The sequence below is a fragment of the Python bivittatus genome, unplaced genomic scaffold, assembly GCF_059951505.1.
Source record: "Python bivittatus isolate LINGU-HERP-01145 unplaced genomic scaffold, Pbiv_v1 ctg000980_np1212, whole genome shotgun sequence".
NCBI classification, from domain to species: Eukaryota; Metazoa; Chordata; class Lepidosauria; order Squamata; family Pythonidae; genus Python; species Python bivittatus.
Window position 1 is genome coordinate 52,747,727 of NW_028277125.1, and position 16,764 is coordinate 52,764,490.

The 16,764-nt window shown below is 34.9% G+C and overlaps 1 protein-coding gene across 5 annotated transcripts in view; it reads right to left on the bottom strand.

The window, feature by feature from the left end:
- Positions 1 to 16,764, bottom strand: part of NRAP (nebulin related anchoring protein) — a 114,193-nt gene that overhangs the window by 37,643 nt on the left and 59,786 nt on the right. For all 5 annotated transcript variants that reach the window (XM_088131989.1, XM_088131986.1, XM_088131988.1 and 2 more), the window contains 12 exons: positions 15,690 to 15,797; positions 13,069 to 13,173; positions 12,753 to 12,860; positions 11,984 to 12,076; positions 10,990 to 11,094; positions 9,549 to 9,665; positions 7,560 to 7,664; positions 6,743 to 6,847; positions 5,833 to 5,937; positions 3,751 to 3,849; positions 2,437 to 2,541; positions 1,337 to 1,444 (listed from right to left, as the gene is read on the bottom strand). In XM_088131989.1, coding sequence (XP_087988115.1) covers positions 1,337 to 1,444; positions 2,437 to 2,541; positions 3,751 to 3,849; positions 5,833 to 5,937; positions 6,743 to 6,847; positions 7,560 to 7,664; positions 9,549 to 9,665; positions 10,990 to 11,094; positions 11,984 to 12,076; positions 12,753 to 12,860; positions 13,069 to 13,173; positions 15,690 to 15,797 — 1,263 coding nt within the window. The remainder of the gene's footprint in view (positions 1 to 1,336; positions 1,445 to 2,436; positions 2,542 to 3,750; positions 3,850 to 5,832; positions 5,938 to 6,742; positions 6,848 to 7,559; positions 7,665 to 9,548; positions 9,666 to 10,989; positions 11,095 to 11,983; positions 12,077 to 12,752; positions 12,861 to 13,068; positions 13,174 to 15,689; positions 15,798 to 16,764) is intronic.

Genomic DNA, 16,764 nt, shown 5'->3' on the forward strand with positions numbered 1-16,764 from the left:
AGGTATGACTTAGATCATATTCCTTGTGAGTACACAGTGAAGGTGATGAATAGATTTAGAGGATTAGATTTGGTAGACAGAGTGCCTGAAGAACTATGGACAGAGATCTGTAACATTGTACAGGAGGCAGCAACTAAAACCATCCCAAAGAAAAAGAAATGCAAGAATCACAACAAACTGTGGCAAATTCTTAAAGAGATGGGGGTACCAGATCATCTTACCTGTCTCCTGAGAAATCTGTATGCGGGCCAAGAATCAACAGTTAGAACTGGTCACGGAATAACCGATTGGTTCAAAATAGGGAAAGGAGTACGACAAGGCTGTATACTGTCACCCTGCTTATTTAACCTATATGCAGAGTACATCATGAGAAATGCCAGGCTGGAAGAATCACAAGCCGGAATTAAGATTGCAGGGAGAATCATCAACAACCTCAGATATGCAGACGATACCACCCTAATGGCAGAAAGTGAAGAAGAACTAAAGAGCCTCTTGATGAGGGTGAAAGAGGAGAGTGCAAAAGCTGGCTTGAAACTCAACATTAAAAAAACTAAGATCATGGCATCTGAACCCATCAATTCCTGGCAAATAGAAGGGGTAGAAATGGAAGCAGTAACAGACTTCATTTATTTGGGCTCCAAGATCACCGCAGACAGAGACTGCAGCGATGAAATTAAAAGACGCTTGCTCCTTGGGAGGAAAGCTATGGCAAACCTAGATAGCATATTAAAAAGCAGAGACGTCACCTTGCCGACAAAGATCCACATAGTCAAAGCTATGGTTTTTCCAGTAGTAATGTATGGCTGTGAGAGCTGGACCATAAAGAAGGCTGAGCGCTGAAGAATTGATGCCTTTGAACTGTGGTGCTGGAGAAGACTCTTGAGAGTCCCCTGGACTGCTAGGAGGTCAAACCAGTCAATCTTAAAGGAAATCAACCCTGATTGCTCATTGGAAGGACTGATAATGAAGCTCAAGCTCAGATACTTTGGTCACCTAATGCGAAGAGAGGAGTCTTTGGAAAAGACCCTGATGCTGGGAAAGATTGAAGGCAAAAGGAGAAGAGGACGGCAGAGAATGAGATGGTTAGATAGCATCACTGAAGCAATGAGCATGAAACTGAGCAAACTCAGGGAGGCAGTGAAGGACAGGAAGGCCTGGCGTAATATGGTTCATGGGGTCACGAAGAGTCGGACACGACTTAACGACTGAACAACAACAAAAAATTTCAAAAAGAAACCATATATCTTGAATTTCTAAAACAACTTGTATTTTTTATTTCTGTATATTATGTTGATTTTTACTATTAATAAGCCCTTCAAAAACACATAGAACCTACTTCACTGGCAAGATCTCCTGAAGCTTTGGCAGCAAGCAAAGACCTGGAATCTAACTTCATTTCAAAATTGTGGCCCCTGCTTTTCTGCCAGTCTTCTTTGTACTTAATCTAGAAAGAAATTGTAGTTGCATGTTACATAATATTAATAGAGATAAGCTACAAAAATATACATAACACAGCAAACCACTACCATATGTGATTTTAAAACTATTGTAAATATGCATATGGCATATATATTGTGTTTAAGACTACATTCACATCCATGTCTGTATCTTTCAGAATCACTTGGAGGCAGATGAGCTTGGTTCTTCCTTCTCAGCAATGCTCTTTCAGATAGAGTTCACTTTAGCCAGTGAAACCTAACAAGCATGAGAAGGGTGTTTGAAAGGAACCCTATTTCATATTATTAGGAGGAGAGGCAAATTCACAATGTTTCTCTCTTCCTTACAACTCACGGAACCATGAAAACAGGAACTTGGTTTCCCTCTCCCCCACTGACCATGAGCATGGTAGCTGAGAATGAGAAACAATGAGGATTTTCCCTTCCTGAAACTCCTTGCCAGCAGTTGTTAGCAGGATCGCTGGATGGAGTGGGAGCAAGTTAACCTCCCCTTCTCTCATGTGTCGAGCCCTGCCAATATCTCATCCAGGTAATCTGAACACTGCTTCTCCCTGCCATTAGTAGCAGAAAAACAAAACTTTGCTCCACAGCATCCAACTAATAAATGCTTAAACTTTACTGCCTAAATTAGTCTGTGCCTGCTTGCTCAGAAGAAGTGTTCAGTTTGCAAACTCCATAGGTAAATGACTATAGCAGTAGTGGACAGCTTAGAATATCTTCAATGCTCCATGGCTGATTGGCTGAAGCAAAGTAGTATAAAGCTAAAACAAAAGCCCTGACATCCCCCATTTTCTCTTTCTCTAAGACCTTCCTTTCCCTCCTTCATGCAGTAGGGTGCAGGAAAGATGTGGATGTCTGAAGTGCTGCCTTACATTCACTTAAACTAAGATCTACACTGGAATGATGGAAGCCTAGTTCATTCTCCTCCCCAGTGATTCTGAACCCTACCTCTATTTATCTGTCATATGGAAAGTCTTACCTCGCTGTATAATTCTGCATTGGCTTTGGCCTTCACTAGCTCTGGTACATCCTGAGGCAAAGTATAATGTGTTTTGTTTTTCTGATAGTTGGCTCGATAGTTCAGCTGTCAGAGGTCAAAAACATGCATTTAAAAGGTTTGTAATTATTCAGGATTACAATATGATGCTAAAAAATCAATGTGAGGCTATGCTAAGTCTCCAGGAAGGGCGGGGGCTGTTATTTTATCCTATAATATAGTAACTAGTCATTGAAAAATATGAATGCAAAATAAAATGTAAATTATAATGGCATGTATTTTACAGGTGTCTTGAAAGGAGGGTCTGAATGATAAAAACTATATAATATTGGTGAATTTCCCAGAGAAAATTGGTTAGTTAACATTCATTTAATTTTTATTGCAATTCTGCCATTCATTTTTTAAGTCTACTTTTATTAACACATTATATTTGACATAAATGAATCATTGATGTCATCACTAAGATGGTCATCTTCTATCTGTACCAATTCCAGTGGCAGTTAGGATATGTTTCCCTTCCATTTCCATCATCCTAGAAAGATATCCAGAGGGGATTGAATAATTATTTCAGTCTAGGCTGGTTTGCTTCATGAAGACATTTAATTACTAAGTATGAAGATATTCAAGTTTAGTTTCAATTTGTACAGATAAGTTACAGATATATCACCTCATACAGAACAAGGCTTCAGACCTAATATCTGTAGAATAATGCCATAAAAAATTGATATATAAGGACTGTATCCTTTATCCACAAAGGCCAATTACAAAAAGAGATAAATTTTTGGCAGCCATGATTAATCAAAATCTAACTATTGTTATGTTCCTCTGAAGCATTTGTGTCACTGCACAATCTATGGATTTTCGTTTATGATATCTAGCTAATGGCATCCATGGCTTATTTTGACAATGTGTGTTGAAGAAGCCACAGAGATCTGTTTCAACTCCCTCACCAAACCATAATGTACTTTGATTCCCTATACTTTGAGGAGCAGGTTGTCATCTGTGCATTCTTCTTTCTCATCACTATCATCACTTCCTGTTCACCGCGGTTGTCTCTTTCAGCTGAACTCACACAATGGCCCCGAAGAAGACATTAAACCCATAAAAGTCTGCTACTCCTTCTTATTCATATTAGAAACAAGATGAAAAGCTATTCTAGTGGGCATAGGGAGCTGGCAAAACACCCATCTTTCTGGGCTGTGTGCTCAAGTAGACATTCACAGTGTTGCGCTTGATAAATTTAGTACTATACAAACCATTACTTTCCCAGGGCTATTTGACAATCATAATACTTACATCACTAAGTTGCTGGGCATTGATTTTTGCTTGAATGATCTGAGGTGTGCATGTAATAGAGCTGTATTTCAATTTATCTATGTTTTGCCTGTAGTTTACCTAAAGTTAAAACAAGTAAACATTCAGTTTACACACACTTCAAAATTACAACCACTGATCTCATCCAAAGATTTTCATATCACACTGCAGGATGCAATTAGTATTCTTTCCAGGCCTTAATTATTATTCACCCCCTGATTAATTACCTCCTTACTAAGCTGCAAATTGTACTGTATATCATTTAAAAGTAGTTCGATTTGAGAGCTTTTTTGAAGAAAAGGAGACTACAGCAGCTAAATGATATTTGAAGCTATGTTATCCATAAAAATTTAGAACTCTAGCATGGTATAAGTAATCCATGTCCAATGTCTAATTTGATAAGCCATTCTTGCTTCAGCAGATGACCTAGCAATCCAGTGAAATTCCAGATAAGTTTCTTCATGAGCCGTGATTTCTGGGGGGGGGGGGGGACTGGCTATAAGTGTTGGAAGTCAATACAATGACTTGATGAAAAGAAGGGCATGCTCCAGCTTGTGCCTGTAATAGCATTGCTTTGACGGGAAAAAGATATGTGGCAGCTCACTGGTATTTGAAAGCATGAAATTTAGCCATATAGAATTTCAACAGATGTCATTTCAGCCCTGAGTGCAAGGCTGTGTCTCTAAAATCCATATCCTACACTGCTTAGATGTACAGGAACCTGTCTTTCTTGCACTGACTCACTCTACTGGCTGTTGTTTCATCACTCAGGCAGCTCTATTCTACAGCTTGATAAAGCATGTGAGCAAATGATGCAGTCAATACCTTCTTTCCATCTGTGTATCTGTACTCCAGTCCAAATTGTTGTGCCAGAAGAGCAAATTAACAAACTAAGTGCTAAAATCAATACTTTTTATTAAGAATGTTTGAATCTTTACTGTGATTTAAGGTGGATCCAGATTCTTCTTTTCATTTCTTTTGATTCTTAAAGAGTAAGAGCCATTATATGAAATACACTAGGGAAGTACCAATAACTTTGTTTTACATGGCAGAGGTTTGACTCTCAATTTTTGGCATCCTAAATTGAGGTGATAAAGCTACGAAAATGCTGGATTGCCTCAACCAGCTACATTTCCCCAGACTGGCTCTCTAGATGGTTTCAAAGTACAGTTCCCATATTCCTGGTTCATGACTAGGATAAGAGGAGTTGCAATCCAAATATATTTAGTGACCCAAGATTAGCAAGCTGGTCTATAGTTACTGATAATCAAAATCTGGTAGTAGCTCTCCAAAGTTGCAGAGGTCTATACAAAACTCAGATAGATGGGTCAGTGATCAGATACAATAGAAGGCAGCTACTTCAGTAGAACACATCTCCCTATATTGCACTATCTGGAAGTACTATAATAAAAATAAGAGACTGAGTGGCTACCTCTTTCTTCTTCTAGATTTCTACTATTCTACTATTTTTTTAAATTATTAATGTGTCTCAGATGGTCAGCTCCTGAGTCATCTAGGGCTTTAAAGATTAACAACTTCTTAACTTATGCTTGCTAGGCAACTGGAAAGCAGAGCATATCTTTCAATACACCCGTCTAATAATCTGGGTACCATATGCCACATAACATCCTAGCTGCTGTATTTTGCACCATTTTTAAGGGTATCCCACATAAAGTGCAACAAAACCAACCAACCAAGATATAGATAACTATGGATGTAGTATTCCTTATGTTGGTATAAAACCAGTATAATTGTCATAGTGTAGTGTTGCCTGTGCAAGATAATTATAGTAATGACATTTGGGTTGCAAGCAAAGAGAACAGGACTGATGCCAGGCTATCTAAATACAGCAGATTGTATCTCTTATTCCCAGTCCCTTGACAATTCATGAGCCTAGCCTACCAGCTGGAAAACAACTTGTTCTTCTAGGGCTTTCAGTTGTCATTGGCTATGCCTGTCACTGCAATTAAACAACTGCCTTACACAGGCCATGAAATATACTCCTCCCTACAGGGAATGATGAGCTATGCAAGCAATAGGATGAGAACTGAAAGAGCTATTTACATCTTTCAGAGGAACCAGCTTCCTTGTTGTCTGATAGGAAGGAGTCAGGGTCACTGGGTAATTGTAGTTAACATCATCATGTGTGTAATCAGATTTATAGGCTACCTGGAACACAAGAAGCACAAAAATAATCACCCTTTTAAAAACTATCATTTGTTTCGAATAGTTACCAGGCAAGTGAAAAAGAAATAAAATTACTAATATTAATATTAGACTTTCGCAACAAAATAAGATCAGGATGGTCCATGTCAAAGATAGTGAAATTATTTGCATACTTTAGATGCTGAGTCTTCCTCAGCTGTACATATATATGCCACTGCCAGCTGTGGGAGCATTAACTTCCATTTGTGGCATGGTTCTTCAGTGTCTTGTAGATTTGTAAATAACACACTTCAAGACATGCTAAATATGTAAGTAAAAAATTCCATCTCATACCATAAATATTAAATTAAGTACAGTTATTCTTAAACGCAGCAGTTTGAAATAGCAGGTGTCAGGGACAGCCGTTTATGAACTAAACTTCTATTGGGGGGTGAAGGATGCTCACCCCTTGAAAACTAAATTCAATTATTGTAATGCCCTTGTAGTCCCATGACTTGTGACATGTCAATTAATAACTTAAGATCTAAGAGGAACTGAACTACCTGGCACATAAATGAAAAATCAGAAACTATCATTTACTGATCCAAAATGCATGTTTACCGGCATGATATACCCTTATGCAAAATTAATTATTAATACAATTTTTGGAAGAACTTTAAACAGCGCAGTAATATTTACGACCCTTCCTGCATCTCTTAAGAAATAATTAAAAGTGTGGCTATCTTTCATTTCAGGAAGTGAAGACTAGATTTCATTTTGAAATAGTATATAACAAATAATTAATGACAATCTGATTTAAACATCTTACATTGCTTGCCAAACTTCCAACCTTCATGGCATGCAGTGTGCGCCGGTCCATGCCAACTCCTTCATAATGACCTTTCTGGTTCTGGTAATGTTCTTTATATTTGAGCTGAACACAAAAACAAAACGCCTCTCAGATATAAATGTTATTAGTTCTCCCTTGTAACAAAGAAACAAAGACATAACAGAAAACTAAAAAGAACACAAGAATTGCTAGTATGTATCTGCATTATTATTTCAAAAGAATGGCTGTCCACTATCATTTTATTTTGATGCTACTATAGTTAGAAAACATCTAAGTTCCACTTGTTTATGAACAAAAGACCACAGTGGAATGCAATTCGACCGTATTGATTTACAACATCCAATATAGATTATTTTTATTTTTATTTTTAATGGGATATTATGTTTTCGCAGATATATTCTACAATGTTGCTATTATGACCCTTTCTGTTCATAATGCATATAAAATCCAAATTCAATTGCAGTTACTTAAAAAAAATTGATAACAAAATGTTATTGGTTTATAATCTGATGTTTGGCCTATATTTTGCTCTTTAATTAGGAATTCAAAAGTGATAACCAAGGCTACTTGGTAATTGAGGTCATAAACAAACATAAGAGATGAAGCTAATTAACATTAAAATTAACAGAAATTACTTGGTTATTGATTAAATATATGTAATCTTTTTTGTAATGACTTTTGTGTTCTTTGATCTAAGCTACTAGCTTTTTCTGGAAGTCATTTATATACAAACTGTGATTTCAACAGTAACTAAGTTAAGCTTTCATAGAACTGCAGACAAATAGCTCAAACTTACATCACTGGTGTATTTTGAGATCTTGCTAACATTCCTGAATTGAGGTGTCTCACAATAATTAATACTGTGGCCTTTACTGTTCTCCAGATCCTTCTTATATTCAACCTTAAAAATTGGAATTAACAAGAACAAAAAGTTATATATACATATATTAATTGCCAACAACATTAGCTATCTCTAGCAATAAGAGAAGTACCTCTATCTATGGTGAGACTGAATATTTGCAATGTAGGAAAACAGAAGAGCAAATGTAGTTCCCATCTGAATACAGGTAGCCTTCAGTTTAAGAATGAATTCTGTTCCTAAGGTCTGTCCTTAAGTTGAATTTGTATGTAAGCTGGAATAATATTATTGTATAACACTATATAAGTAGTATTGTGTAATGAACTTGAACATTGTGTATTTAACTCAAATCATTATGTATTTAATTTGAATTTTGCTACAATAGGCTCCATTCTTAACTATGGGTCGTCTGTAACCCAGGCGTTCTTAACCCAGGGACTATCTGTATATGGATAATAAGCCAAACTTCTCAGCAAGTATGGATTATTATTCTACTCCAACCTTGTCATTATAGGCTAAATTTGTGCATGGGCATGGTTAGAACAGATGTTCTGAAATAAAAGGTATTTTGCTTGTTTATTTACATGCTGCCCATTGTCATATGCAGCCAACCACTCTCCTCTCTTTTTCTATGTGTGTGTGTAATATATTGTGCAATACATATCTCTCTTTCTCTCATACATACTGTATACAAACATTACACACACACACACACACACACACACACATACAAATAAAAACACCCAAGGGGGGGGAACACTCTCTTTGCAGTACTGATATGGAATGAATTCTAAAGAGATTTAGGTGTTTACATAACTGGGAATAAGCTCTATGATCACAACAGAGATGACTTTTGAATAGAAATATGTAAGGATCAATTGTATTGATATACTATTTGATTTGATTTATTATTGCATTATTATTATTGTTCTATTTTAACATATGCATTGAAAACTACCTAGAGTCCAATTAGGTTGAGGCAATGTATATATTTCATAATGAATAAATAGGATTTTCATGATTTTTTAAAGATATTTTTATCCTGTTATTATCTTTATAAATAACTCAAGGCAGTGAACATACCTGCCTTTAATTGTTATATGCTGCCCAGAATCACCTTGAGTAAGATGGGCGGCTATATAAATATGATAGGTAGATAGATAGATAGATAGATAGATAGATAGATAGATAGATAGATAGACCTAATATTCCTTCCTCCTCCTATTTTCCCCACAATAAACCTGTGAAGCGAGTTGGGCTGAGAGAGAGTGACTGGCCCAAAGTCACCCAGGTGGCTTTCATGCTTAAGGAGGGGCTAGAACTCACAGTCTCCTGGTTTATAGCCTGGTGCCTTAGCCACTGGCTCTCTCTTTTTCTATTTCTCTCTATATTATATTTCTTAACTTCTTAATTTAATTAATTTATTAATTTCTCTCTATATTATATAATTTTCCTGAAAGCAAAACTACAACTAAAAGAGAATGTGGGACAGAAGGCTATTCAGAGAAAGCACTTGAAAATTAATAAGACCTACATAATTTCCCAACATATTTAAGTGTATTTGTTTTGCTTAAACATACAAAGATGTCATCCATATATCAGCGCCATTTTGCTGATGAAAAAGGGGTCACATTTCAGGAAAATGCCTTAGCTGACAACAGTGTCCAAACTCTATCACTTTCACACAACTGCAGAAAGTTCTGCTGAATGTAATATTTATTTGCTTTGGTGAAGCTTCTCTTGCACTAATTTAAGAGAGAAAACTGATAATTTTATATGGAAGGGTAAGGGAGGATGGAAGAGGTGGAGTTTTACAAAGATGCTATCACTATTTCAGAGGTAGCAGCTAACACTGTGATAAGTAATATAGTTAAATTCAAATAATTTTTCTCTGCATTTCATATCAATCAAGAAATATGATCTTACCTCACTGTACAGCTTGTTCACATCTTGGGCTTGCTTAAGAACTAAGTTTTCTTGGGCTGAAAGAGAATGGTAATGGGCTGCTCCTTTCATCTTTGAAAAATCCTTCTTGTATTTAATCTGAAAAAGAAATGCCATGGTGTAACCACGATAGCCCAACCCTATTTGTGGTTTACTTTTTCCATTTTCCAAATTAACAATAGCTGCTGCATTGTGGTATCAACTACAGTTTTGGGAGGTTGAATCCACTAATATATATTTTCCCCACTAGCAACCTGATTCTAGGTTCTAGATCAAACAGCAGTTTCAAGATAGACAGTTTTCAGAAGGAAAAGAATTTGGTGGTTTTTTCTTAAAATCATCCTTCAGTGCCAAGCACAGCATTTAAGACTGTATATTAAATTGCATCTGATATGTTTGCAATTTTGTTATTTGTTTTATGAATCTGGCTGCACTGTTTGTATATTTGTAAGCAACAATACATTGCAAAGAAAAATTTCATAAACCCCAGGACTCTTTTGTTCTCATTCATGAGACAAACTATATATATATATACACATACACACACACACACACACACACACACACACGCTATTTGAGCAAATGTATTTCAGTATAAAAACAATTTATTCTATCCACTTGAAGAATATGAAAGCCAATACAGTATATTAAACCTGAAATAAAAGGTTCTGGATTCAACTCCTAGTCAGTCCTGCAACTCATCTCATGTAAGTTGCTATCTCCCATCTTAACATGCCACACAGGATTATTTTGAGATAACAGTTTATATAATATTAAATGCTGCCCTCAGCTCTTTGCACAAAATATACATAAAATAATTTTCTTTCATTACATACATTGGAAAAGTAAATAAGCTGGGTCAATTAGTTTATTTTTGATTATATGCAACTAGAAAACATTGCAAGGCATGTGTTTGTGCTACGTAGTTCATTAAGTCACCTGTTCAGATCCTTTATCATTAACTGGAGCTATTATTACAGACTTAAACACTGGTACAGATTGGCGGTGTGCTAGATTACTTTAGCTGATTATGTGCCATAAGTTGGTGACGTCTCTTAGCAACCACATAGATAGACCTTCTCCAAGATGAGTGCTAGAATACCAAGTTTTTTAACAGTTTATTTAAAGATAAATATAGAAGATGAGCATTTTGCAAAATCTTCTTTTAATGGTAATAAAATATTTCTGACTAAAAATATTGCTTCCAGTTTTGAAAGCATGTATTTAGAACATTCTCAATCAGAACTGAAACAATTATATCTAAGGTCCTTTGCTAGAACACAAAAAAACAGCTAATGTCCTCAAAGGACTTGCTCTTTTTATAGGTTTCAATTAGTTGCTCAAATAATATGACACCAGATAAACTATAGCAAGCATTTTGGATCTGGCCCATGTTAGCTGAGACATCCAATTTCATACTTACATCACTAGCCAATTCATTTGCCTTCTTAGCATTTAGATATGCTGGTGTGATCATAGCAGGAAAACTCCCTTTCCCTCTGTGTTCTTCATATTCGTCCATATAATCCTGAAGAATATTCAGCAATGATCATTTACTTATTGATTTTTATATCCCATTTTAATATTAGCCTTTGTAAGGAGTACTGTTTCCATATATTACAACATCAAATGGAGAACGTAAGAGAGGAGATAATGAAAGAGGCTGAAAACATCATTCTTACCAATATATTCTTAAATGCCTACTATGAACATAGGAAATCTTCATATTATGCCCATACTTAAATCATTGTCTTTTTGATACATTCATTTATTTGTAGTTCACTAAAGATAATGTATGAATTGATATATGCGGTGGAAACAAGATGAAAAGTGTGGTGTAGCATAGTGAATGGTGTTATTGTAAATTTAAGTAGATTTTTTTCTCTTATCTGCCTTTAATTTCTTTTGCCCTTTACTTATCATTCTTCTTCTTATCTTTGCATAATATTGCTTACCCAAAACCAAACACTATGATAAGTAATATATGCTATGTACCAGTTCTAAGAAATCCATACTACCATGGGATGCAGAAAATATGGCATATGAATTTAATAAATAAATAAATTCAGCAGAACATGCAACTCAAATTAATCATTTCCTTGTTAAGTATATTGATAAACCCTTCTTTCATCTTGCTATATCAATAAAGGAAAATAAAACTCTCTTATTATCTAATAAATTCTGACATGCCAAATCTTTGCATCTAGCTGAACCTCCTTACCCCCATTTTATTCTATTCCAAAACTCACCAGTTTTTAGAAGTAGCATTAGGTATAGGATGTGGGGCACTAAATGCAAGGGGAATCAAAAGCCCTAAGTTACAAGAGAAACTACTACTCATAATATGTGGCTGAAATCACTACTTTGGAAGCAGTGTGAATTAGAATAAATGTGAATATATTTACACTGTTTGTTACCTGATTAAATTGGTCTACATTTTCTCTTAACGTGCCAACAGAATGACTTGCTTTTCCCTTAATCTCTTTTTCATATCTTTGGTGATACTTAACCTGAAATAAATTATGATAAAAAGAATGAGTTTATTCTGGCATTCCTTTATGTTTAAAACATACAGACTACTTTCTATGAAAAGTGTGCAAAGCAGAAATTAATAAATAAACAAATAAATTTTAAACAGAGGGAAAAGTCCATCATTGCATCTCATACTTTAATATTTATTTCACATCTCTGAGTAATGAGGTAATTCAGAGGTACAGAGTTATCCAAGTTTGACTACCTTTGAAAGAGACACTTTACAGGTTGATAATAATGGACATGCCTTCAACTAATAGCCAATGACCACTGTTCTCACATCTGCCAAAAGACTAAGATTGATGAAGACCTTGAATTTAACTCCTTGCATGACTAAATATAAGCATTTACACCTAATTCATATATCAGAGGGTGCCACCCTTCCACCATTCTGAATTTAATTTGTCCTTCTCTTGCATCCTGACATACATTTTTTAGCATAAATGTCCCATAGTAATGGAGAACCATTGACCCATTAATATCTGTCCCTTTCAAATCTAGGATGCCATAATATTTGTAATTTTTCCCACTACAGAAAATTTGGCTTTAGTTTTATAAAATACAGTACAGATTTAGCTTTGGTATAACATGACTTACAGAGCATATGTTATCTTATAGACAGAATGTGCTCTATTCATGACTTATAGAACTTACATGGCTCGCAAGTTCATTGGCTCTTTTAGCAATCTGATAAGCTGGTGTTATCATAGCAGGGAAACTTCCTTTCCCTCTTTGTTGTTCATACTCTTCTGGATATTTTAACTGAAAAAAATCAAGATTGCTTAAAGCTGTAGCAACAGAGATATAAATCCAGCTCATATTAAATCATTGCTTAGCTTACTATACAAAACATATTGGCTGAGCCAAAATTAAACAAGCTACTTTATAATTTCTCATGATATGTGAATCTAGCCACAGAGAGGCAGACGTGATAGGCAGACATATGAACTTAATTTATCCTTATACTTACATCACTCATGAGTTGCCCCCCAGCTTTTTCATGAAGTATTTCTGGAGTATCCATAACACTGCCGAATTTGGAAACATGTTCTTTATGTCCCTGCTTGTATTCCACCTAGGGATGGAAAGAAGACAAAATTTCTTGAAAATAAAGAAAAAATACAATCTTGCTACCAAACATAAAAAAGGCAGGAATATCTAGTGGATTTTGATTTGGTTTTAGTTTCTGCAAAGTTTTATAGTTTGGACTGACATGATTTATTCAACTCCCATTACACAGGTAATTATTTATGGTGTGCTTCTACTTGGTTTGATTTAGGTCAGAGTATATGCCAAGGTTGCCCTTTCTTCTTTTTTCTTTTTCTTTTTTTTTAGAACCTCTTACCTACATAATTAGAAGATCTGAAAATTACCATGGAGTAGTGAGCAGAGCATAAGATTTTATTATACATCAGTGGTAGTCCAGTGTTATTAGGAATAGAGATTTCTGTTTTATTTATACAGCAGAAATCTCTATACCTAATCTTATTTCATTAATACAATACTTGAAACCCTGTATTCTTACTCAATAAACTGGAATAAATCAGAATTAATTACACTGCCTCACAGTAACAGTCTTTAAAAGCATGCAGATTAGAGTTTTAAGTTATCTTCTGACTCCTTTGTTTATCTTGACATAAGAATTTCTAAGAGTTATTCTCAGCTGTTAAATTTGAGAATTTAAATTTAAATTTTGCCTGTTTAGACATAGATGAAAGAACCTCTAGACAGATCTGAAAGAAGATCTAGAAAGAAGACCTGACTGATATTTAAGATAAAATAAAAGTGATTAAGATGAATACTTAATATAAGATCAATTTATAATTTGAGAGAAATAAAAATTTCCAATATTTATACCATGGTATTATTTTAAATTAATCTACAGGATACCAAACACATTTCTTTGGCAGGGACATCCTGTGAGATTCTCTCTCTCTATATTACGATTATATGTCAAGATGTGGGTATAAGTTTGCACATTTTCAACTTTATAATTGGTCATTTATCCTAACTTTATCTACTGTGCTAAAATAAGAAACAGAATTCATTTCCTCTCCGGACTTGGTATTATTATCAGGCTCCACTGAAAACTTGGCAAGCATTGGGATATATGTCTGTATGGAGTTCGCTTTTAGTACCAGCACTTGATGTTGCAATCAATCAATGTGTATGTGTGTAAAATAGGGGATCACAACTATACATGATCTGTTTCCCTCTGACAAGCTCACGCAATGGGATAATCAGAGTTTTAAAATAGCATATAAATTTAATAAATAAATAAAGTTTTAAAATAGCATCTAAATCTGTTGGTTTGTTTTTACAAAAAGTAAACAAGGCCTCTCAATATTATTACTTTAGTTGAACTCGATTTCATGGAATTTGTTTTTGGAGGTTTTGAGTCCAATTTTGCCCAATGTGTTTCTTGACAATACCTTTAATTTATTTATTTAATTTCTAGCCCACCCTTCTCTAGACAATTCTGAGCAACTTCATAGAATTTACAAACAGTAGTATTATACGACCAAAAAAGTCCATAAACAGCAACTGTTAGGGGAAGAAAACCATCTCTCCATATCCTTAGCAACTCACAAAGCATCTCAACCCAAGGCCTGAGGGAAAAGCCTCAAGGGTTTCAAACAATGTTTAATGACAAGTAAGGTGGGAGCCATACAGATTTCTAGATGATATTATTCCAAAAGACAGGTGCAAATGTGAAGTGCCATTTTGTTTTGATGAAAGGAGACTGAAATTACATTCTCTGGCCTTATTTGTCAAACCATTATGCTGATTTAATTCTCTACAGGCCAATTAATTGCCAAAGATGTTCATTTTATAATGAGGAAGTGGCAATAGATACATAAATATAAATATATCTTACACCAGAAGCCTGTTAATATTAAGAACAAAAAACCCTCAACACTCTATAGAAATTCCGAAAAGTTTACATGATGAAAACAACTTTTTGTGACATTACCTAGAGTTTTTAAAGGATAGTAATTTTAAATACTTTGATCCTCAGCTGTTAAAACATTTTAATTTTTGTTCATATCACAAAATAAATGCATTTATTATTAATGAAAATGACAGATTAGTTTGTTATAGACATTAGGCTTAAACACAAGAGTGGCCAAAGAGTAAATACACAATTACTTTTATTTACATGATAGAGTTACATTATTATTGTAGTGGGGGCTATATAAGGATGGAAGAATATTCCCTAACCTGTTTTGTTTTTCAGACCACATGTAATCATGCAGCCAGATCATCCATAGTTCACAATAGGAAGTATTTTTAAAAAGTAACCGTAACATGTGGCTATGCAATAAGTGCATATGTTTGTGTGTGGGGGGGGGAGGGGGTGTTCTACATATGAATGTATATGTGTGTCTTTGTGCATTTATTTATTTTACAACATTTATAACCCATATCTATCATTTGGGATAAATATGGGTTACAAACATATATGACTCTATATGTATATGTGTATGCACACACCATACATAACCTTATAAGTGAAAGGATTGGCTTTAATCCTTGTGGAGAATTCCCAATCTCCTTGCTCTCCCCTTGAATACATTCCCAGAAACTCACATCACTGGATAGCTCGGAGGCCTTCTTGGCAATCTGATAAGCTGGAGTCATCAAAACAGGAGAGCTTCCTTTTCCACTTTGCTGCTTATATTCCTGGTTATAATTCACCTACAACAAACAGATATTTTTGCATTTACACTATTTGCTGTCAAATTATTTCCTCTAATATTTATTTATTGGCATCCTAACTGGCATTGGGCTAGAAACCAGGAGACCATGAGTTCTAGTTCTAGTCTTGCCTTTGAGCCACTCACTCTCTTTCAGCCCTAGGAAGGATGTAAAACCACTTCTGAAAATGTTGCCAAAAAAACTGCATGACTTGTCCAGGTAGCCACAAAGAGTGAAGACTGACTTGAAGGCACAGACGCAAAGCCCCAGAGTAACAAGGTGCATCTACGTATGTGTGTGCACTTTCTCCCCTGGGACTAATCAGTGTATATGCATATGTGCTGCCCTTCTTTTTCTCTCTCTATATATGCATGAAAGTCTAATTGGGGTAGATGTATAGGGCAAGAGGCTCATAAGCAATCTCTTATTGTTTAATCAGAAAGAGAACAGAATTCAGCACTTTCACACTGTTTTTAATTCTTTTGTCTTCATTAAGACTTAATCAGAAGATCATTCCAAAGTCATGGCATAAAATTCTGAACACAGTCTTTCATTTTTCATTTCCTAGCTTAATTTAAATTGCCATTGCTACCAGAAGTAACTGATTTTATGTTACTTGTTTTCATTTCTATCCTGTCTTTTCTCCACAAGATCAATCCAACAATTTGACTCCATAGATAACTTTTCATTTAGGTTAGGCTGATTTGTTCAAGCTAAGAAGTAAACTTTATAGTATAGCAAAAATTTGAATATGGATTATTCTCACATCTAAATCCAACACTCCAAATGTGATGATTATTTCTTTATCAAACTTAATACATTGCCAACTGTTGAGGTCTTATTAATAGATAACTTCATAGTTATCTATTAATAAGTTAGTATTAGTTATCTTATTAATAGATAACTAATAGATAACTTCAATCAAATATAACTTCATAGGAGATTATTTTTAGAATATTTAAGAAAT